Source organism: Rasamsonia byssochlamydoides, assembly GCF_041956645.1.
Source record: "Rasamsonia byssochlamydoides strain NRRL 3658 unplaced genomic scaffold VTN77scaffold_66, whole genome shotgun sequence".
NCBI classification, from domain to species: domain Eukaryota; kingdom Fungi; phylum Ascomycota; class Eurotiomycetes; order Eurotiales; family Trichocomaceae; genus Rasamsonia; species Rasamsonia byssochlamydoides.
The window spans coordinates 146,762-168,818 of record NW_027192449.1 but is presented as its reverse complement, the minus strand read 5'-3'; the positions used below and the strand labels follow the sequence as shown (position 1 = coordinate 168,818).

The 22,057-nt window shown below is 50.2% G+C and overlaps 8 protein-coding genes across 8 annotated transcripts; 3 read left to right on the top strand and 5 right to left on the bottom strand.

Annotated features, from left to right (window-relative positions):
• Positions 1 to 620: 620 nt before the first annotated feature.
• VTN77DRAFT_7930 (uncharacterized protein) lies at positions 621 to 1,640 on the bottom strand (the record flags this gene model as incomplete). Its single annotated transcript, XM_069424372.1, has 3 exons — positions 621 to 1,071; positions 1,190 to 1,460; positions 1,538 to 1,640. 3 exons carry the CDS (start codon positions 1,638 to 1,640, stop codon positions 621 to 623), a joined length of 825 nt encoding a protein of 274 aa, XP_069275041.1.
• Positions 1,641 to 4,989: 3,349 nt separating this feature from the next.
• Positions 4,990 to 6,402, top strand: VTN77DRAFT_7929 (uncharacterized protein; the record flags this gene model as incomplete). The annotated part of the gene is made up of 3 exons (XM_069424370.1): positions 4,990 to 5,066; positions 5,143 to 5,537; positions 5,597 to 6,402. The coding sequence occupies 3 exons, from the start codon at positions 4,990 to 4,992 to the stop codon at positions 6,400 to 6,402; spliced, it is 1,278 nt and encodes a 425-aa protein (XP_069275040.1).
• An 853-nt stretch (positions 6,403 to 7,255) lies between these two features.
• Positions 7,256 to 10,746, bottom strand: VTN77DRAFT_7928 (uncharacterized protein; the record flags this gene model as incomplete). Its single annotated transcript, XM_069424369.1, has 7 exons — positions 7,256 to 8,311; positions 8,361 to 8,549; positions 8,600 to 9,072; positions 9,129 to 10,168; positions 10,228 to 10,365; positions 10,427 to 10,527; positions 10,582 to 10,746. 7 exons carry the CDS (start codon positions 10,744 to 10,746, stop codon positions 7,256 to 7,258), a joined length of 3,162 nt encoding a protein of 1,053 aa, XP_069275039.1.
• A 755-nt stretch (positions 10,747 to 11,501) lies between these two features.
• On the top strand, positions 11,502 to 11,948 carry VTN77DRAFT_7927 (uncharacterized protein; the record flags this gene model as incomplete). The annotated part of the gene is made up of 3 exons (XM_069424368.1): positions 11,502 to 11,583; positions 11,645 to 11,786; positions 11,852 to 11,948. The coding sequence occupies 3 exons, from the start codon at positions 11,502 to 11,504 to the stop codon at positions 11,946 to 11,948; spliced, it is 321 nt and encodes a 106-aa protein (XP_069275038.1).
• Positions 11,949 to 12,219: 271 nt separating this feature from the next.
• Positions 12,220 to 13,869, bottom strand: VTN77DRAFT_7926 (uncharacterized protein; the record flags this gene model as incomplete). The annotated part of the gene is made up of 1 exon (XM_069424367.1): positions 12,220 to 13,869. The coding sequence occupies one exon, from the start codon at positions 13,867 to 13,869 to the stop codon at positions 12,220 to 12,222; it is 1,650 nt and encodes a 549-aa protein (XP_069275037.1).
• A 962-nt stretch (positions 13,870 to 14,831) lies between these two features.
• On the bottom strand, positions 14,832 to 17,044 carry VTN77DRAFT_7925 (uncharacterized protein; the record flags this gene model as incomplete). Its single annotated transcript, XM_069424366.1, has 5 exons — positions 14,832 to 14,922; positions 14,997 to 15,709; positions 15,764 to 16,012; positions 16,063 to 16,625; positions 16,681 to 17,044. 5 exons carry the CDS (start codon positions 17,042 to 17,044, stop codon positions 14,832 to 14,834), a joined length of 1,980 nt encoding a protein of 659 aa, XP_069275036.1.
• Positions 17,045 to 18,234: 1,190 nt separating this feature from the next.
• VTN77DRAFT_7924 (uncharacterized protein) lies at positions 18,235 to 19,298 on the top strand (the record flags this gene model as incomplete). The annotated part of the gene is made up of 5 exons (XM_069424365.1): positions 18,235 to 18,298; positions 18,406 to 18,473; positions 18,527 to 18,828; positions 18,892 to 19,096; positions 19,179 to 19,298. 5 exons carry the CDS (start codon positions 18,235 to 18,237, stop codon positions 19,296 to 19,298), a joined length of 759 nt encoding a protein of 252 aa, XP_069275035.1.
• Positions 19,299 to 20,614: 1,316 nt separating this feature from the next.
• On the bottom strand, positions 20,615 to 22,047 carry VTN77DRAFT_7923 (uncharacterized protein; the record flags this gene model as incomplete). Its single annotated transcript, XM_069424364.1, has 2 exons — positions 20,615 to 21,805; positions 21,862 to 22,047. The coding sequence occupies 2 exons, from the start codon at positions 22,045 to 22,047 to the stop codon at positions 20,615 to 20,617; spliced, it is 1,377 nt and encodes a 458-aa protein (XP_069275034.1).
• Positions 22,048 to 22,057: the final 10 nt, after the last annotated feature.

Here is a 22,057-nt window from a genome sequence, read left to right as displayed (position 1 = left end):
ACTGCTTTATTTAGGTCTTTGAGCCCCGAATGCCAAGGATCTTGTACCCTACCTGTCGTTTAATAGCCGAGGAGAAATGATCTGCCTCGATCTACGTTATTCACATCTGCTGCCGCGCTCCAAATAAGCCACTGAGTGGAGAGGTTCCACTACGTTCAGCCACAACTGGGAGTAATACTGCAAAAAACATATTCATTGACGATTGTGGCTTGCTTCCTGGGAAATATGACACGGACAATGTGAACGCACAATGTGTATCCAACTAATAGATCGCCTTGAAACTGAAAGTAGGTATCGGAAACTTTGAGTTTCCCAGCTCTGTGAAGACAGGACAATTTCTCACATCCTTGACTTTATCGATACTATCGAAGTCTCCAAAGCAACCCTCGACACTTCCTTAGATCACAGTTCCTTAGCTTTTTTTTTTGCATGGCACATATAAATAGAACCCTTGACAGAAAGAAAGAGTTTGTTGGAACAGAACCTAATCTTATATAACTGTCTTAGGACTCTGTCATAGGAAGGCATAACCTAAATGTGGTACAGTTTATAACACATCTTGTCCAGCTGCCTTCCTGTCTTCCTCGACCAATTTCCAGTGTGTCGGAATTTTCACAGGTCTATACAGGATTGACCTCCGTCTTCGTGGCTGATTCTTGATGTTCGTTTCCGGTCTTTTCTGGGTTTCTGGGCGTAGTGACTGTTGTCATACCCGAGAAGGGACACGAGCCACGTGCTTCACCAGCTGAGGATGTGCCTTCCCCGCTTTGATCGTCTTCTTCGTGAATGATCTTCTTTCCGTGCAGATAACCCTCTTTTTCGACCACGACCTTTTCCTGTTCTGCGGCATACTCCTGTCCATCTCGCACATACCACTTGGCAAAGAGGTCATTCTGAATCCAGATCACTTTCCCAAGCGCCTTGACGAGAGCAATCTTGCGGGAGAGATGGAGTCGTGGATGCGCGAGGATTGCTTCCGTGAAGACGTCCTGGATAAAGGACAGACAGGCGCCAATGTGGACGTATTCGACGTGCAGTGGATGTTCTCGCCCGCGACCAACGTGCATCATCCTGAACATTGGCAATGGGGATCAATGAGTTACCGTAATCACTCTGCTTGACAGTACTGTACTGATTTGGGAGACAGATCACTTCTAGCACAGTCGCGTCTAGAACAAGTGAGACTCACCCAACCTTGTCGAGATACTCCCAGAATTCCATCTGACTCGGATCCGAGCACAGCCTGTTCAAATATCCTCTCAAGAACATCTTGCGATGCATGATCTGGGGACTATTCTCATCTGGAAACGCGTCCAGGGGTCCCTCGAAACTGGTGCTCCTTGTCTGGAACGCTCTCGCGGTGATGTCATATTGGAGCAGCTTTCTGTACACGACATTGACAACGGCAGGGATCAACGTCTTGATGTATTTGGAGCCGCTGGTGAGTGCCTCGATGTCTCCTGGATGCTCGTTAGTACCCTGACTGACCAAACACCACCGCTCCAGTCCCTCGTGGAGAAAACGGACGCAGACGTACTCGAACTAAAGTCGAGAAAAGTGTGTAAATATTGGATCCGAGCCTCGAGATTCGTGTAGAGGTCCTTCCGCTCGATATGCTGAATCGGACGCTGCCAGGACATTTTTCGGAGAGCAGAGTCTCACCTAAAATTGAAACTGCTAATCAGGCTACAAGCGGTCTGAAAGATCACGTCCTTGAGTCAGTTCTGTCTGACGGAATCAATTCTTTCAAAGCTTTCTTTGAGGTCTGGTTTGAAACAAATACAATTCGATTCGATTCAATTCAATAGGATGACGATGCTCATATCCACGAGATGGTTTCTGGCCATCGCCATCGCCAGATGCCTCCAGCTCATATTAATATATATCTGCTGACACCCGACTCGAGCGTACGAGCGGGGCGAGAGATTCGAGCTATCTCAATGATCATGCCACACTCTCACTCTAATCTAGGGGGATCAGGTGAGCAACGTGACCGGCAAAGTCACATGGCCGCCCCGAAAGGATTGATTGCACATGAGGTACTAATTCACGTAGCTAAATACAGCAACACCAGTCTTACTTCAGTTCCATAAATCTGACAGAATATCCGACGGAACAATCATTATTCATATAATAAGCTTCGTGTGATGTAAGTACTTGCGATCCATATACATCGAGGGGCGCGTATATTCCAGGTGGTGTGATCTCATCCGGATCGGGAAAAATCGGCATACAGCTCTTCCCGGAGGGCCACAGCCTGCCCACTTTGCTAACTTGTAGAACTGGTGAAGCTGACAGCATAAATAAGTACATGACAATGCTGAAGCGGCACGTGCCTTTAGATATTCCATTCAGATCAGTAAGTCCATACAACATAGATCTATCTGTCTGAACTGCTGCACGCACCACCCTCACCTAACTAGACTAGACTAAATAATTATTGGAAAGAGAAAGACATGGATCAATGGATATTGACATACCTACCTATATAACCTAGTCAAGTTACCTAATACCTATACCTAGGATGTACGATATATGCATGGGAAAAGCTTGGAAGGTGGCCGTGATTTGTTCAATATAAAAGAATCCATGAAGCTGGGTACTACTACCTACCACCTGCGCCGTACAAAATCCATCGTATGACACCACCGCCTACCAGGACAAAACCGTTCGTACTCATCGACCCGGTTGTAACTATCGATCTGAAAGGGTACATCATGATAATCCATAATCTGCCACTTCGGAGCAGTGGCGTCTGATCTCTTTTCTGCCCTGCGCGCCCAGTGCCGGATATCGTTCTCGAATTGAGACGAACGGGTCTGGAGGTTTCTCCTCAATGTTAGCGTCGCGACGACCACGAGGAGTTCTTTCCTTCTTTCGCATTCTCCTCCTCGCCTTTTCTGCTGCTGATGATGAGATATTATTTTGCTCGAAGCAGATTTGCCTTGTACATATATATGCGGGTCGATGACTGCACCACAACACGCGCAGGGTTGTGTGGAACGATAAGCAGTGACAGAAAGCCGCGGAATAATAAATAATGGGCACCATCATGCCGGAACAAGATCTCTTCCCCAAGTGCTAGGTTTGGAAGTTTGTGCCAGCCCACGTCTGTCTTCCAATCCGGTGGCAGAGTCCCCAGAAATGGTATTAATTAGCTCTGAGGAAGCTCAGCGCTTCGTTTCCATGCTCAATGAATTCCTGAAGCATCTCACGTTTTTGCGATTTCAGTAGAATTCCGGCCACTCTGATTGCAATCCCTGATCTGAGGACAGACGAACTAAAGAGGCAGACGGTTTGATCGATGTATGTGATGGCACTGCGCGCTCAACCGGACAAGGCCGCTCCCTCAGGTGTCTCACGGGATACCTCATTGGATTTAGTTGCTAAAGAAGCCGGGGGCCACGTGGATGAGGATTCCATACGCTTAATTTCTTAGTCGGGGGTTCTTATTGTTATTGTAGTTCTTAGGGATGTACTGTACAAGGCCTTTTTTGTTCACACCCTCAGGAATGGTATCTGAAAGTCATGTATTCATCTCCTTGGGACATATAATCCCCACTCTCTCCAGAAGGACATGTCCATTCACCGCATGAAGATGCTTCCAGGTCTTTGTTTTATCCTTTTTACGCAACCTAGCGCAACGATGACCTATTTTTGATATCTCTGCTATGATAATAATAATGAGACAATCGGATGAAGCCAGGTACTGACCTTCCTAATCAGGCAGGAGATGGAGTCGGTAGGGCCAATGGAATCAAGGGACGGGGTCTGAACTGGACTTGCGGGTAGGTAGAACGATAGTCCACTAACTCTCGAGGTTTCAGTAATATTCGGTCTCACTGTTGTGTTACTGCTGCATCAAGACAACATGGTGTTCGTTTCCGGCATAGCTTCTCCGTCTTCCATTCCCGTGCACGGTACACCCCGCTGAACCGTAGACCCTTCTCCCCGCATCCAGATTGATGCCATTTTTGGCTCATGCACGTTCGTCTGGGGTTGCGGTGAAGAATTGTACATGGGTCGTGCTCAACAATGGTATTGTCTAGGTATGTACTCACGCCAAGACCAACCTCGATGTGATACATATCACAGCACAGGTAGCACAACATTAATATTGGTGAAAAATAGGCAAGATCGCACACGTGGCAGCCGCCGAAAGGGGACAAATCAACTCGTCAAAAAAAGGGCCAGAAGTTACGGAGTAGAACTGCAGAGATCGGCCAGGCGCTAGGAACGCCTCTTCGGCAGTGCCTTCTTCAGCAGCTTGTCCAAATGCAGTAATTAGATCGGCGGGAAGCGTTGCTTCTTTCGAAGCTTCGACACTCGATCTGTGGCCAAGACCTACCAACACAGCGCTCTTGCGGATTTAACTACAAACACGAGGATCCTGGGCAATAGAAGTCCTTACTGCCCATTGCTAGCCATATCCTGGCTGCGATCATCAATGGGGCAGGCTGTTGACCACGTCACACAACTCACAGGCTTCATGAGGAGATGCCGCATTCCAATGGCTTGACCCTCATCTGTACCGCATTAGGTACTTAGATATCTCTCTGTTGGTTCCTGAACCGGACGCGGAGCGCCGTGGAACAGCGTCGGAAAAGGTTGTTGAACATGCGGTCAGACTCGTCCTCAAATAAGGCGAGCTCCTCTTCGCTCTTTCCGTGTGCAGCACCTTCCTCTTCCCATCTTCAGCAGACTTCGTTCGCGGCTGTCTGTACAGGGAAACCAACCAGATTCAGGTCGCTGAGATCTCCAAGCGAACAAGCTGCTGGTTCAGACCTCACCTCCAGAGGACGCTTCCATTCTCTTCTGTGCTGCATCCGGTCGGTTGCTTCCGAGCGCATAGACCATATTCGACTTATATATTGGGCGATGCTCGTGTTCGATTGCTCTATTGTTAGGTCGACTCTTTCTGCTCTGCTCCTCGTCGAGCTGTTGTAATCCAACCACGCGGAAGAATTGGATCTAGAGGGACATATCAACATGTTTTCCAAGATTCAGAATACCGCGCTACTTGTGCTCGCCGCCTGGGCGGCTTTGGCACAGGCTGCTGCTCGAATGTAAGAACCCCTCGAAGGACCATATACTTATGTTCGTCTAGGGATGTCCTCATAGCTTATACTTCTTCTGTTCTAGCCATCTCCAGTCTCGTGACCTCACCTTTGACTATATGAATGACAAAGTTCGTGGAGTGAATCTGGGAGGCTGGCTGGTCCTGGAACCATGGATCACTCCCTCGATTTTCGAACAGGCCGGGGATTCCGCCATCGATGAGTACACATTGACCCAGAACCTGGGAAAGGATCAGGCGCAGAGCGTCTTGTCGAACCACTGGAACACTTTCATCACCGCCGATGACTTCCAACAGATCAAGAATGCTGGCATGAATCACGTCCGCATTCCCGTGGGTTACTGGGCGGTCAATCCCCTGCCTGGCGAACCCTATGTCCAGGGTCAGCTCGATGTGCTTGACAGGGCCATCGACTGGGCCAGGTCCGCAGGCTTGAAGGTCATCATCGACCTCCATGGAGGTACATTCCTTTCCCAAATCGCGACAACACAAATAGACGTCGAGCTGATGGACGTGTAGCACCCGGCTCGCAGAACGGATTTGACAACAGTGGACGTCGGGGTCCGATCGAGTGGCAGAAGCAGGAGGGCAGTGTCAATCAGACCCTGGACGCTATCCAGGCCCTGGCTGAAAGATACACGCCATACGCCGATGTCGTTACGGCCATTGAGGCGCTCAACGAACCCTTCACCGTCGGGGGTGCGGCCGGTGTGCAGCTTGAACCGCTGAAGCAGTTTTACTATGACTCCTGGGGACGGCTTCGCCAGCAGAACCAAGACACGGCGCTCGTGTTGCATGACGGCTTCCAGGACATCGATTCGTGGAATGGCTTCATGGGACCTGATTCGGGGGTTTGGAACGTCATCATGGACACCCACCATTACGAGGTCTTTGAAAACAGTTTCCTGGTCCAGAGTCCTGACCAGCATATCCAGACAGCCTGCTCGTTTGGAAAGGACAAGCTCAGCCACACGGACAAGTGGACGATTGTGGGTGAGTGGACGGGAGCCATGACCGACTGCGCCAAGTACCTCAACGGCCGTGGCATTGGCGCCCGCTACGAGGGTGCTTACGAGGGCAGCACGTACCTTGGCAGCTGCGACGGAAAGAGTCAAGGTACGGTGGCGTCGCTGTCGGATGAGGACCGGACCAACATTCGCCGCTTTATCGAGGCCCAGATGGATGCGTTCGAGATGAACACTGGCTGGCTGTACTGGACGTGGACCACCGAGAGCGCTCCGGAGTGGGATATGAAGGAGCAGTTGGCCGCCGGCGTGTTCCCTTACCCTGTCACTGACAGGCAGTACCCTGGGCAGTGCGCATGAACCTGACGACTATCAATCTTTACCTCTCCATTCTCTATTTTTCCTTCTTTGGATAGCATACGGGAGGTTACATTCCGGTAATACTAATATTATTTTCCCCTTCTTTCTAATCTAATTTTCTTCTCTCTTTTATTTCGATATTACCGGAAGTAGACTCACATAGTTGTGGTGGCAGTCAGTATGTTGTAATTGTCCATACGTATGTACATACCAATGAAGGTACCGAACTGACTGCTCAAAGGTTTCGATAGTAACTAATACTATCTACTAATGTAAATAAACCATCCATTCATCCATGGGACGGTTGAATGGATGGTTCGATGAACGAACTGAGGTTGCTGGACACTTCTCTAAGTTCATGGATGGATGGATTCGATGGCGGTGAAATTTTCGTCCAGTCACAAATTTCTTTTTTTGTTACATTGTCCTGCAGTCTGCAAGTGCAGTCACTGGAGTAAGGTGCGTTACGGATAGATAGATAGATAGATTGGTTGAGTGACCAACTGCCTTCATTCATTCATTCATTCATTCTAGAAGGGTATATTATTGACATTGACATTGATAGCGATAATGAATGATTGATAATGATGAAAATGAAAAAATTTTTCCCTTACTCGTCTCCAAAAGAGGGTGTGGTAATTAACCCCAAACGAAGTAAGCGAAATGGATATCTAGCTATTAGATAGACAGCTAGCTATCTATCTAGATCATCACCTGGTACATATCATCATCGTATCATCACACCATCGTTATCGTCGTCGTCGTCTGAATAGAATTTTTTTTATCTTATCTGTCCTTTTTATCACGCACATCATGTCAAATCACATATCCTAGAGGGCGACTGGTTGACAGACTACAAAATCCCCAACGCGCCAAAAGCAGTCGTCACTTCGCGATCGACATTGACAAGCCACTCCTCCTGGAACCGCTGTTCGCCGCCGCAGCCGGCGATGACGGCCTGCAGGCGCTGCTTGATGAAGTCGCGGATGTTGATCCGGTGGACAATGTCCGAGTTCTCCCAATCGCGGCGGCGAGAGCTTTCTGGGGGCTCGTTCTCCTGGCCGCCTGGGCCCGTCTCGGCGTTGTTCCAGAAGATCAGGTAGTCTCCTGCTCGGGGGTCGTTGGGGTCTTCTGTCCCCTCGGCGAGTTCCGTGGCGATGTCGGTCCAGACTGTGAGGTAGGATTGCAGGTGGTTGAGGAGGTAGGCGGGGGGAGGCGAGTCGGATCCGTTGATTGAGAGGAGCTGAGTGAGAGCGAGCGCGTGGAGCTTCTTCTGGTTGACAAGCCCGATGTTGTCGTAGTGGAAGAACCATTCGGTCAGGAGCCAGGAAAGCGTTTGCTCCTCGGAGGTTCCCGTAGCCGCGGAGATGGCTGACATGAATACTCTCGGGCTCCCCAGAGCTAATCGTGCGAGGACGCTGAAGTAGTCCGTCTCGAGGACGCCATAAATTGGAGAAGTCTTCTTGTTCGGACCCGTCGTCTGACTGGCCTCGTAGGCGGAATGAAGCCCATCTAACAGCGAAGAAAGGAAGGAGCTGTCGAGGAGTGACTTCGCAATGACATTGTAAGAGTTCTCGCTTCCACCGTCGATCATCTCGGTCGCGCGGATGAGCATCTCTACCAGATGCGGCACCACGCCAATGCGTTGACGTGAGACAGAAACGAGGAGTGATTCTAGAGAAACAAGGAAGCGGAAGCGGATGTGGTCACTAAGAACTTCTTGAGGAGCGAGGAGAATGTAGCTCTCCGCAATCTGGAGGGCCAGTGGCGCGCTGTCCGTAGCGGCTTCGAAAATAGGGAAAAGACCGGGTAGCAGCGACAAAATCTCCGGAGATGCAGGGGTCGGAGTCTGAGCGAGAATAGCAGCCCAGAGTTCAAGCGCTTCATCCAAAAGGTACACAATAGTTTCCTTGGCAGGAGTTAGAATTGATCCAAAGACCACAAGAAACACAACTTACCGAACCGGGTTCTATCGAATTTCGGATCAGCGGCAGGATGTCCGCGTGATACTTCACCGAGTCCTGCTTCAGTGCGTTCATCAGCGATGTGAGCAGGGTGAGAATAGCCTGCTTCATCAAGTGTTCCTCTCCAGACTGCTCCCATAGCGGTGGGAGTAGGGATATGATCCGGTCCGAGAAAGGTGAGATCTGGTAGGGTCAGTTAGGTTGGCTGAAATGTCTGTTGAATGGGAACATACATGGTCTTCCATCTTCACCACTGCAACGCGGACTGTCTCCAATAGTCCCATTCTCGTCTCCGACAGTTCGACCTCTTGGATAAGAGTCATCAAGTTTTCAAGGATAGGGGTAGCGTAAGGCAGGAATAGCTTCGGGGAGAACTCGAACGGCTCGAGGATATTTCTAAGCTGTCTTCCCGCCGTGATACGGACCACCAAATCATTCAACGGATCTTGCTTATTGAGCAGATGTTGAAAGATCTGGTAAACTGAGGTTCGGTTCAGCTCCTCTGGCTTGACCGGTATCCACTGGCCCAGCAAGATGGCGATCCTCCTCCGCAAAACATTGTACCCCTGGTCTTGTATTTGGACCTCGGGAACAAGGGTGGATTCTATGAACGCCCTGAAATCCAATTGCTTCTCCAAGCTGGCCGCTGCCAGTCCAATGGCGGAATACAACGAGTCTTTGAGCAAGACATCGCGGTTTTGCGGATCTGGGAGGGCGATTGATTAGACATGTCAGCTTCTCCAGGTAGGCATCCGCACTTACTTGCAAAAGAATAGAAGACATTCAAGAGCCGTGGGACCAGCAATTCTTTGAAATTGATCACAAGATCTAGGAACAGCTTTTCGGCACAGGATCGAATGGAAAACTCCCAGGCGTCGGAGATCTCCTCCTCCTTTTTCTCCCACTCTTCCGGCTCCTCTTCCCACTCTTGGAAGTCGGTCTTCCGGAATCTGAAGAATCGAGTCACTAGAAGCTCCATGATGTTGATCACAAGATCCTGCGTGAACAATTGGGATTTAATAAGCTCAATTGATTCTTTCTTCTCTTCCTTGTCCTGTGGGTGCTGATATTTGAAAGTCTGGGCAGGATTGAATGCCATCTTTGCGCACGCTCGGATCAAGAGCAGCGCCTTCAGGCCAATTCTATCAATCAAACTTTTCTCTTCCCCTGTATCACCATTGGCACTTGGTCTGCTCTGGACAAGACTTTCGGTCTCATAGACTTCTCCGAGCTTCACAACCAGCGACCAGTAAGATTTCACGAGAGAGACAGAGCCAGGCAGCAATGCAAAGGACGGGGGATGCGATTTGGCCATCTCGACATGCAGCTTTGACAATTGTAAGACATGCTTTTCAACGAGTTTCTTGACCTGAGGTGAGAGACCGGAAGCCCCTTCGACCAAAGTGTAGAACTTGGTAAAGTGAGCATGGGTCAGCTCCCAGAAACCCTGAACAGCTTTCTCTCGGTTCGGATGTTCAAAGCCAGCGATGACCAGACGGCGGAGGACCTTGAGAGACATCAAGCTCTGTTCAAGGGGCTCGAGCACCGCTCCTTCATTAGTGTTGCCCCGCTCCAAGGATGAACCCCAATTGTTGACCTTTTCGACATATATGCCGCCCAAGATATGAAAGATTTCTGGGGCCACGGATTGGAGACTGGTCCGGGTACGTTGTAGCCGAGCAGTGGACAATTCTTTGATTATCTGCAGCAAGATAAGGAGCGTCCGGGGCAGTTGGAGGGGATTCACACCGGGTTGGACAGAGGAACGGAGTGAATTGATGAGCGAGGGGATCGCATCCGGCCTGGGAGAGAAACTATGGTGAGCGAAGGGGTCACTTTACTGACTCAGGATTCGACATACCAGTCCTGGGGAAATTCGTAGCGCATTATTTTTGCGATCATCAGCGCATTGTGGAGAGCCAAAAGCGGTGCAGGCTCTACGATACCAGCCTCAAGGGCGCGATTCTTGATACGTTCCTTGCTCTCCTTTTTGATGGCACTTGTTCTTGGTTAGCATGTTGGATATCCTGTGTAGTTGTCTCGGGGGTTCACTGCCGTACTTTGTAGCGGTTTTCCGCCAATATTTGTCGATCCCATTCTTGAGCTGGATGATGGAGAGATAGCGGACTTCAAGGGGCAGGGAATAATCGACGAAGACATCCTGTATGTTGTGTCAGGCGTCATCCTCTCTGCAGAAAACTGCTGCGAGCCGTACCTGAAGCAGAGGATAATAGCCCTCTTGTTTCTCCCAGTGCTGCAGTTGTTGAGTACCAATCTGCACCTGCTGTTGTGTAGAGCTTGCTGCTGACGCCAGAGCGTTGAAGAGGTTATGAGGAGTCAGCGGGTTGGCCTCGCCAGGGAGCTCGACAGCCTCCGCCATGGTGGTTAGGAAAGATCGCCAGGTGCTTTCGAGCTTCGATCACGCAGCTCGATCACAACTGGACGGTTAGACTTTTGATGCCATAGAAGAGGGGGCGAAGCTCCAAGCTTGGGACGAAGGCTGGATGCTCCTGAGTGTTTGTAAACTGTCGATGGAGGCGTGTCTTTCAGGGAGGGAGTGAATAGACAGGAGCGAACGCATTATATTGTTGCAGCTCCGCGACACATCGACGGGCATTCCCCGCGTATCCTGCCAGTCATTTGCCCGAAGCGGCGGGACATCAACACGGACCCAACGTTGTTCCGAGCCACCATTGCCCTAGGGCTAGACCCTGAGCGTTACTGCATCGGGACGACACTTAGGGCTGATGAAGTCATCCAGTGACCACCTCCCCTTTGGATATATCATCACAGAAAAACAGATGGCTCCAGGAATTGACTAACAGGCTGAATGGTCTGATATGAGAATCGCCTAGCAGATTTACAAGTGGACGACCTCGACCACTTTGAATGAGGTCTTTACTAGGTACAACTTCGGCGCAGCTGCCACGCCATAGAGGTGACATAGCCATGATGTAGGATGATGCCACACCCAAGAACCGTTTCTGCTGTGCGATCTCAGCTCAAGGCTAGCACCATGAGAACTTCACTTGACATAGGGTCACTGCCATAGGTTTCATTCCTTTCGACGAAAGTGACCATCCTACTGTGGCCTGTTCAACCAACCTCACAGCAATCACGTACTTAGTCATCAACATGTCGAATATCGCCATAAAAGCTCAACGCGATCTCAACACCCACCAAAAGAAGCATGGTACAGAGAGGCAAAGCCTATCTGGTATGCCCCGCACTGCACCCCTCACACAATCTTAGAAGGCTCTTACTAACCCAACCTACAGCCGATGAATCTGGTGTCAACCAACGTGTCGAGAAGGACTTCCCAGGATCACAAGTGCGATACGGTATGACGGTGACCGGCGGAGGAGGCGATCGCAGGAAGATCCCTCCTGAAGAGGGTGGATCGATCGATGCCCGCGGGAGGTGAGTTGCACCAGCTGCTGCGTTCCAATCATACTCGGTGCTTTCTAACTGTTCTCTCTAAATAGAATGACCGAAGCGCGGCATTTTGAAGGGCCCGATGGCCCTGAAGAAAAGTTGAAACTTGAGGGACGCCTCCCGAAAAGGACAAGTCGAGACTGGTGATGATGATGAAACGAAACGAAATGTTCTAAAGACAACTGTTTGCTGCATTTCACTAAAGGCCATTGGAGTTGCGTGCTGTGGGAATAGTTAAGACCGTTCCAGACGGCTGTGTACAGTACTCACAGGTATAAATGTATACCTAGACGTACAACTTGCATCCATACAACTTACATGACTGGTCTGAGAGCGCTACTTTCAAATATTACATGACAAACTTCAAGTTTAATGGCGGAAATAAAAAAGAAAAGAATCAATTCATCCTGCTGATTATTCAGCCAAACTTACACAGCTCCGGATCCTGCTGCCAGGGTAAAGGCTGCTCAGCTATTTTCAGCGGTCCCAGATCCCCATCCACAGCACGACGTCTGGCAAAAGCCTCAATCTCGCTCTGATCCACCCAATTCCCATGGAGGCCTAGCCCCAACCTCATCGGCAGCCGGATGATTGCGATAGGACCCTGCGCGATATTCTGGGCCTCAAACAAGAGGATATCATTCCGGTTCTCGTCGAGCCGGTTCGCGAAGCAGATCACCCAGCCGACACCCTCCTCTTCGCTGTCCTTCTTGGGGATGAACACCGGCTCTTGCAGCGTGGTTGTCGGCCCCGCGAACCAGATATCCCGCGTGCCCGTGTCCCAGGTGAAATGGCCCAGGCAGTTGAAGAGACCTCCCGCAGGAGGGCCGCATTTCTGCGCGTCGTACGGCCTCGTTGGGTCGATGAGCAGCTGCCAGAAATGCGAGTACTGCTTCCCCATGAACCGCTCATCGATCCGCGCGAACTCTCCCGAGTTGTTGAGGTCACGCAGCGGAGTGACGAAGGTGTCCGTCGGAGCTTTGGGATCGAAGACCCAGCGGGTGGTCGGTGACTTGAGCTCGTTGCGCTTCGGAGGCTCGTACGTTGCCGCCGGGGTGACTTTAGGATCCGGAGGGAACCAAAAGAACACATTCCCCGTGGCGACCGTCAAGTCTGCAAAGATATTGTCTTCATCCTCATAGCTGCCTGCGAAGTGACCGTGGAAGCCATTCGGGCCCCGATACCAGCGGATATCCTCCGGCTTGCCGTTACGGCGAGGCACGATGCCGTACAGCTGGTTCTCGTTGGGGTCCCAGGCGAAGTGATTGCCTCCCTCTCGCAGCCGGTCCAAGGAGCATTTGATGGGCGTGAGCGGCAGAATGAGGTAGTTCTTCGTGATGGAGCAGTCGTGAATCATGCCGCAGAAGGGGGCCTTGTACCAGCATTCCTCCGTCTTGCGGCCGTCTTTATCGATTGTCCAGACAACAATGTCACACGAGGCATCATGGCCGTTTCCACCAGCCTCATACGCAAACGCTACCATCTCGCCGGTGTCGGGGTCGAACTTGGGATGCGCCGTAAAAGTCGGCGTTAGGATCTGACCTTCAAAATCATACCGCCCGATCGTCTCCAACGTCGTCGGGTCCATGGCGAAGGGGGGACCATCTTCCTTCAACGCAAGCAGCGTGCCTCTCCAGAAGATGATATTGGTATTCGACACCGTGCGGATGATGCCCTTGACCGCTTCGCTATCCGTGTACGGGTTGCGATATTTCCCAAAGAGGGCTTTACGCGCCGCCGTTTCGGCCTTGAACCGGTCCGTCTGCACGTAGCGCTGCTTGAAGTCTGCATGGCCATTCTCGATCCGGATGGCAGTGATGTTCCCGTCGCCGCTGAACTGAATGTCCTCTTCGAACAGGGGAGGGAAGCGATGGTCCGGCTGGACGCGATAGAACGTGCCTGAGATCTCGCGCGGGATCTCCCCTTCCACCTCCAGATCGAAGATGTCGCCCTCAATGCGCGCGGGACGGCGGAACCCGGTGAAGACGGGAGTTTGGGGGAAGAGGACCTGCTCAGTGGCTTTCTTCCCGTTCACGTACAAGGGGGCTTTGTCTAGGATGTGTGCCATTGAGTCCAGTTACATATGTAATTGATCAGTGACTGTGTATCATCATGAGGCTGGCATTAAGTTTGAGTCTAGTAAGTACAGTCTGAACTCATCGATGATATATCTACCTCTGGGTAGATAAGATCGTCGGTTTTACTCTGCCGATCAGGACAACCAATTTAGGGAATTGCTATTGAAAGTCGATAATTGATAATAATACTAAAGGACCATAGGAAAGAGTCTCAGTCATGGATTTTCAAGCTACCTTACTATTTAACAATCTAGCAGATTCGAAACTTTAACTGGAGATGTACTCTGTATTTTTAATTCCAACCTGCCTGTCCTCCCCACACTACATACATATCGAAAACAGCGGAGAATTCCCGGAACTAGGGCCTTCCCTCTGTGATTAACAACCATTACCATAACCATATACTTACTTATACTTACCCTAGAACCATGCATGCTTGCTAGGTCCATATACATACATACATCTATACATAGCATGGTCACCGATAGAATAAACGTAGAATACTTATCAACTCGGCATTTCCCTCGGATCGATACTACCGATGCAAATTGGACGTTGACTGGGCCCGTTGATTCTAGATGGGGCCTTTAGCCTTTAGCCAAACTAGGTAATTAGTCTCTGCAACGAGCCCCACGTACGGTGTAATAGTGGGGACAAACACAGAGAGAGGGTCCTTAAGCGCATTATTTTATGATTTTACCGTTTAATAGGTTGACCGCAGTAGTACCGAGTGGTGGGTGGGTGATGATTGGTGTGCATGTGCATAGGTTAGGAGAATAGAAGAAATGATTTATCCGGGTTGGGCTGGAGAGACACACAGTACTTTTATTTATGTACCGTACATGTACAGATGAGTATCGACTGAAATTGTACTTTCGAATTTCAGAACTCTTGGAAATTTCAGAACTCTTGGAGGAGTTAAAAAAAAATGATAAAAGCGGAGTGCATGTCTTCAACTTGGGAAAACGTGTTCATCAAAATCGATGATCCCGTCCATAGAAAGAGGAAACATGTCTTGAGCTTCTTCGTTGGAAAGCACCGGTCTAAATAAAAGAAGTTAGATCTTCCACTAGTCCAGAAGCTCAGGAAGAATGACGTCTTGGGAATGAGTACTTACGGGAATTCCTGCAGGCCTCCCTCTCTGTTAACAGGCATCATTTGAGGCGATAGGACGGCATGTCTTTCAATCCCCAGATTGGGACTCGCAATCACCGTGGCAAGTTCCCTACTGGCCCATTTGCACCACCCACGACTCTCCATGGATTGCAGCATCTCGACACAGTTTTTCAACCGTTGTTGGCAGGCAGATGACTCTTCTTTTCCTTCTCGAAGCATCAAGAGAATCGACACCATGGCAATATCGACGATCCATTTCGTGTTTTGCACCGTCAGACTGGAGAGGAGATCGTGTGAATGGAGCATCTTGAGGATCTGCAGGGACTGGTCGCAAGCCTCGATGCACTTCTGGCCCAACTCGGCCAACGCTTCTTTCTCTTCTGTCCTGGAGGAAGCATCCGAGCTGTGGATGATGCTGTAAAGAAGGCATGTTCGTGTCGATGCAATCATCGTACTCCAATACCGCAGGTGCAGTTCGCAAATCGGCCGGCGATGAGGGGGCGCGAGGGGAATATCCCAGCGGATGTATGAAGGCAGAGCGTTGTACCAGTTTTCCAAAGACTGAACCACATCGCGTAGCTGCTGATAGGAATGGTTTAACTCCCCGTTCTTCGCACCCTTACTGTATCTTTCAGTTGCTTGTCTTTCGAGGTGACTAAGAGCAATTGAATATTCAGTATAGCTAAATGGAATATGAGCCCCGGTGTTCAATGCCTATAATAAGCCGTCAGCTTCCTCATAATCTCTGGCATGCATGCAGAAAATTACTATTTCCGATGGCATCCTCCTGTGAATATCCCCAGCTTCAATGGCGCATGGTCGACCGCGATATCTCGATATCTCATGATCGAGCTGGAACAAGGTCCACCAGACGCGAAGAGCCGTCTCTCGTCCAACCATGTTCATTTCATCGTAAGTTTCTTCCCGGTGGAGACCGAGCGTGTAAGCGATCCGCGCTGCCAGACCGATGTACAGATAGGCGCCCACCGTAAACGATTCATTTTGCAGAGCCAAACTCTAACGCAGTCGTTTAGTCTTGTAACAAGACAATCGAGTCGTTGACTTACGAGTAATGACAGAGCTCGTATGCTGTCCAGGTCTGCTTCATCCAGCAGTCGCGACACCAAAGACTTTGCCAGCGCCAAATAATCTGTCGAACTCAGAAGATCCTCTTGTATTGAGAGACGGGGATCCATCTGGTCCAGTATCTCCGATTTATGACAATTGTGCAAAGAGCTGCCGCAAATTCTCGACGAGCCCGAGACCAGAGCAAAGACTGAATAGAGACAGCATAGCCAGGATGCGCTGTTAGCCTCCGTCCCATTCTCATACGTCTCGTCCAGTCGCGAGGAGAAATGCTCAAAGGAAAACAGCCAGTAGCGACTGTTGATGTCTTCAAAGAAGAGAGCGACATACTTGTCGCAGCAATGCCTGGGAGGCAGGTAGGAAAGATACACCGGCTGCGGGCTCGAGAGAGAAATGGCGCTTTGACTTTCAGGAGACGGTGGTGGAAGCGAGGCAGACCTCATCGGCGGAAGATATGCTCCCAGTTTGGTGTCAAGACTGGCGCCTTCCACGACCGATCGGATTGCGTTGTGGAAGACGATATCTGCCTCTCGTCCAACATACCCTAGGCTAACATTAGCGCTAGCTTTCTCTCTCATCTCTATCCCCCAGCGTCTTACGCATATTCCCCGTTGAATCGATCATGAGATTTCCAATCTGCTCAGTCAGATCCTTGGCGGGGGTCATTGTTGGCAATCCTGGATTCTCCGAATTGTGTGGAGAGCTTCCAGGGGTTGGGATTTCACACCCTGATAATTCTTGATGCTCTGTAGGAGAGTCATTTGTTTCATGGATGTCGTCAGGCGGGGTCAATGTCATGGGAGGACCATGTGAATCCTGCTTTTCCATCCGGAGAGCTGTATCGCGGAGAACTTCCAGGGTTAACTCCTCGTGGGGCAGAAACCTTTGCAGGATTTTCATCGCTAGCCGGTACTCTTCTTCGGACACTGTGTAGTAGGGCCGTTGTTTGCGCTTGATCGCCATCGTGCATGGCGCGGAGATGCTGGCGCAGTATTGACATGGTCCTGGCACTGATGGAATATCTCGTCAGGAATAACTGGCTTGGACATAACAGATTGATTTTGTAGAGACAATCGATTCGCGAACCTGGGTCCAAGCACTATTAGCCGTCAGCAACTAAGCCTGGAGAAACGCCTCATTAAGAATTACATATAGGTAAGAATACCTTTGTTTTCCTCTGCTTGCACCTGTCACAACTTTTGACAGTCCGCCTTCTCCGAGCTGTCGGTTGCGAGCTCTGCTTGTGTGACAAGTGGGAACGGCGCTCCTTCGAGTTCGAGCGCGCCATGTTTCGCTGCGATTGCGACGTCGCCATCTTCATAGCAGTATGCCATGGACCGGATGTCTTTTCTTTCCTCTATCTGAGATGTGTGCTGGTTGCATCGAGACTATTCAATGCTGACCTCATCATTCGAAGGCCTTGAGCGGACGTAGGACAGCTGTCAGGTGGCACAGGGCCACGTTCCCCGAATAATGACATGTTCTGCAACTACCCGGTTACACTAGGTGATAGGTGAGTAATTACCCCAGATTTGCACGGCGGGGAAACCTCAAATGCGGGGGATCAACCGTTCTTCAGGATGAGTAAGATTAACACCCCAGGATCAACAATAATAACTCCGTGGAGTTATTATCCAGCTAGGTAGGTAGCTAGACGTCTTTGCAGGAACAGGGGACAGTATCTCGACCCCACTTGTGGGGTCAGAGCGCAGATCATGGGTCTCCAGAAACGAAGATATCACCTTAAAAGTAAATTCCAATTGATGTATCATCAACCATGCACCCGGACCAGTTATATCATCTCATAAGTCAGTGTTAAGAGCTGCCAACCCCGCGTGCCCTTACTCTCTAGACCTAGTCCATAAGTAGACGACATGGATATTGGACGTGAATTAAAATAAGCCTCTTATCGGCTTCACATCTCCGAGATCATTAATCTTGGAGCTGTATACCCTTGTCTTCGGGAAACGGATGCACTCGATAGCTGGCATTTAAGTAAACCGTGCAAATATCATTGAGAACTGAACACTACTATTAAAACGACCTGAACAAAGAACGTTGCAAGACGACCTCCAAGAAAGAACAGCAGAATCCCCGTTATAATCGACTATAGCAAGTTCATAGGAAGTTCATTCCGCATAAATCCACCAACCATGGCAGAAGCAGACCTGAAAGCGACCGTTGAAGCTCTCCAGAAACAAGTCCAGATTCTAACCGGTACGAGTCGATATCTCTTCAAAAAAAAGAAAAGAAAAGAAAAGAAAAGAAAAGAAAGACAATAAGCACTGTTGGATCAGAATTTGATTCTGACTCGAATTCCACAGCGGAATCTGAAGTACGAAAATTACACCACAAGTATGGGTACTATCTCGATAAATGTCTCTACGAAGAGGTAAAACTACCCATACCTAACACAGACATCCACGTACTTAACGTCGCGTCTAGGTCGTCGACCTCTTCGCCGACCACCCCGACACATCCGTCCAGTTCTTAGGCGGCCGCTTCAAGGGCAAGGCCGGCGCCCGCCGACTGTACATTGACCGGTTCATGAAGCATTTCACGGGACGCAACGGCCCCTTGCACGGGTTCCTCCTCGACCATCTGCTGGCGCAGGACATTGTCGACATCGACACCAGCGGGCCGACTCTGACGGCCAAGACGAGGCTGCGGACGCTGATGAGCGCGGGGACGCACGAGAGTCTGGGGGAGCAGATTCCGCGTGGTCAGCGGCAGTGGTGGGAGGGAGGGTATGAATCTGCAGCCACATAATAAAAAAAACCAAAGTTCTGACAACGAATGATGCTTTTCAGAGTCTACGAAAACGAATACATCCTCGAAAACGGCGTCTGGAAGATCTTCAAGCTGCGCTACTTCCCCTTCTGGCACGCGGAATTCGACAAAGGCTGGCAGAAGACGCAGCCCAACTACGTGCCTTTCTTCAGCCAGACGTACCCGGACGATCCGGCGGGACCTGATGAGCTGACGCCGAACAATATGATGTGGCCGGATACGAGGGTAAATACACTGCTCTGGAATCTCTCTGTTTTTCTATTCTTTTTTTTTCCTGTTTGGCCATCGTCTAATTTATCTCTACCAGGTCGTCCCATTCCACTACCCGCACCCCGTCACAGGATCCTGGGTCCATTCGCTGGACCTTCGAGCTCCCCGGAAAGGCGAGGATCCGGAAAAGGCGACGCCGGAGATTGATATCATCTGAATTGAATTCTTGTCCAGGTAGGTAGGTAGACTAGGAACAGCAGGGCAATTACGTAAAAACAAAGGCGATAATTACGTAGTTATCATACTGTGTAGTTTTCACTATCTAGGTAGTCGGCATGGAAAGACGATACATATAATTCGTCTAATCTCCATACCAGAATGCACTCCACTCGCTAGTAATTCTAGTTCATACCTAAGTTATCCCAACATTACCCTAGGCACCTACGTACTTGATTACGTGCGTGAAGTTATGTAGTAATGGCCTGACGATTGGAAAGCAAGTCTGGGCCGGGCTGGGTAAGGTTTCCAACGATCCATTGTTTCGATTCAGGCAGTTATCTAGGAGGTACCCATCTTAGGTACGTACCTATCTACCTAAGGTAGGAACCCTCCTAGGAATCCTCCTACGGAAGTATTCCACGCTATCCATGGACCTGATCTATGGATCCATGGATCATATCGTTCCCATCCACGTGGCCCCGTCAGATATAAAATATTGTTTTCCGTTTGTACTGTACCGTACACACTGTCCCATGGCTGTAAAAAGCAACATTATAATGTACATAGCAAAGTATATACATCAGTAAGAGAGACATTTTAAATTATCCATAGCAAGAACTATAGCAAGGAATATATATAGCTTGGGAGCCCACCTGGAAAGCAGAGTAGATACCAAAGACTATAGGCATAGATAGTGCAGGTATTTTCAAAGTTCACACCAGTCGAGCGAAGCAAGACCTGTGGACCATAATCTATGATGATTACATGTAAGGAAGGTTCGGTTCTACGCTACAGAAATGTATTAATATTATTGCGCTACCTGCCTAAACACATGTACTGTACCTAGTTACGGAGTACTCTGTACGGTACTAGGTATTAATATTCCCTACATCCGAACAACCCTAGAAGGCTAAAAAAAAATGTCGGAAATCTCAGCCGAGATCGATGATCCACTCGGCGCCTTAACCGCACGTGCACCCAGAAGATGGACGGGTTGGCTGGTGATTTGAATGGCTGACATCATCGACTATTATACTACCTACCTAGGTAGGTATTAATTTTGCTATACTGCATGTCTCTCCACTTCTATGAGGAAAAGGTTTAATTTTTCAAGGCTTCAGGCTCCAGTTCAGCAAGCGGCAAAATGCTATTCCGACAAAACTAGTGTAGTGCTGTGCTTCTTACCTCAGGGAGAAAAGAAAAGACTACAGATCACACTTTTCTAGATTTCACGTAACGCCAATAATTACATGTTCCGTTATCCCATTCCCAACTAGAGTTTAGAAGTACTCAGAGTCATCAGACTGCTCCAGCCTAGAAACTGGCGACCATGGCCAAGAGACCACCCACGGCGAGGGTGAAGGCACCAGGGGCAGCGGCCACACCGGCAGCACTCTTGCTGCTGGACGCCGCCGGAGAGGAGCTCGTCGACGAGCTGGTCAGCGAAGTGTCGTTCACACCCGAGACGTAGGTGGTGCCGTTGCGGGAGTAGGCAACGTTCACATCCTGGCCAATCCGGGCGTCGTAGGGGAACGGGCTGGTGTAGTTGTAGGTGGGAGTCGAGTTGCCGTACGTGTCCTTCACCTGCTGGAGGATACCGTTGCCGGCAGAGCACTTCTCGTTGGTGGCCGGGTTGGGCCAGATGGGGGAGTAGGTCGAGTAAGTGTTGGTCGACAGAGGACCCGTAAAGGACCGGTTCAGCAGAAGGTGGGTGGTGTCGACCTCGAAGTTAGTGTAGCCGGTCTTGTTGGCAACCAGCTGGAAGATGTTGGCACCGCAGTCCCAGCGGCCCAGAGACGGGAGACCCCAGTTGGCGGACACCGTGGCAATAGACGAAAAGTGAGTGTAGAAGGTGTCGTCCTTGGTGCCAATCAGCTCCTTGGGGATGGCACCACCCAGCAGAATGCTGAAGACCTTGTTGCCAATGGGGTAGTGCTCAGTCTCATCAAAGGTAAGCAGAATAAGGGCGTTGTCCCAGAAGTCGCTGTTGTTCCTAAGATTCTCAATGAAACCACGCTCCCAGACAGATGCAAAGGTCACGTTCGTGTCGTGACCATCGTTGGTCATGTTCGGGGTGATGAACGCCCACTGAGGGAGCGTGTTCTGGGCAATGTCACTGTATAGGCTAGTGAAGTTCTTGATCTGGCGCAGCTTGGTGGCATTGCTGGTAATCGAGTTGTACAGAATCAGGGGGTCATGCTTGCGGACATAGTCGTTGGCATAAGTCTGCTGGTTGGAGTAGTTGAAGCCCTGGAAACCAGGATACGGCAGATGCTCCTGGTATTCGGCCCACGAAATGCCCTTGGTGTCCAGAAGGTCCACCACGGTCGAGACGTTCGCGGGGATCTGCCAGAAGTTGTCGTTGTCCATGCCAAAGTCGTCACCACCAGCCGCACAGGCGTAGTTGGGCTCGGAGCTGTGAGTGATGGCCCAGTAGTTGGTCAGCTCGATACCCTGCGATGCCAGGTACTGCTGGTTGGGATCGCCAAAGGCGGAGTCGTAGTCCTGTGGTGAACCGTGAGCACGCCATAGTTCTACGCTGAGCAGACGATGCCACTTACAACATTCTCCAGCCAGATCTGGTAGAAGTGGTTGAAGGCCACACCCTGGACATTGGAGGTCGGCGAGTACGGCAGGGTAGTCGCAGCGGCAGCTTGGATCTGGGTGAGTGCTGGTTCGCTGGTCGTGGCGACCTGGGCGACGGCAACGCCCGCAGCAGCGAGCATCACAGCGATAGAGGACTGCATGTTGGGCGCT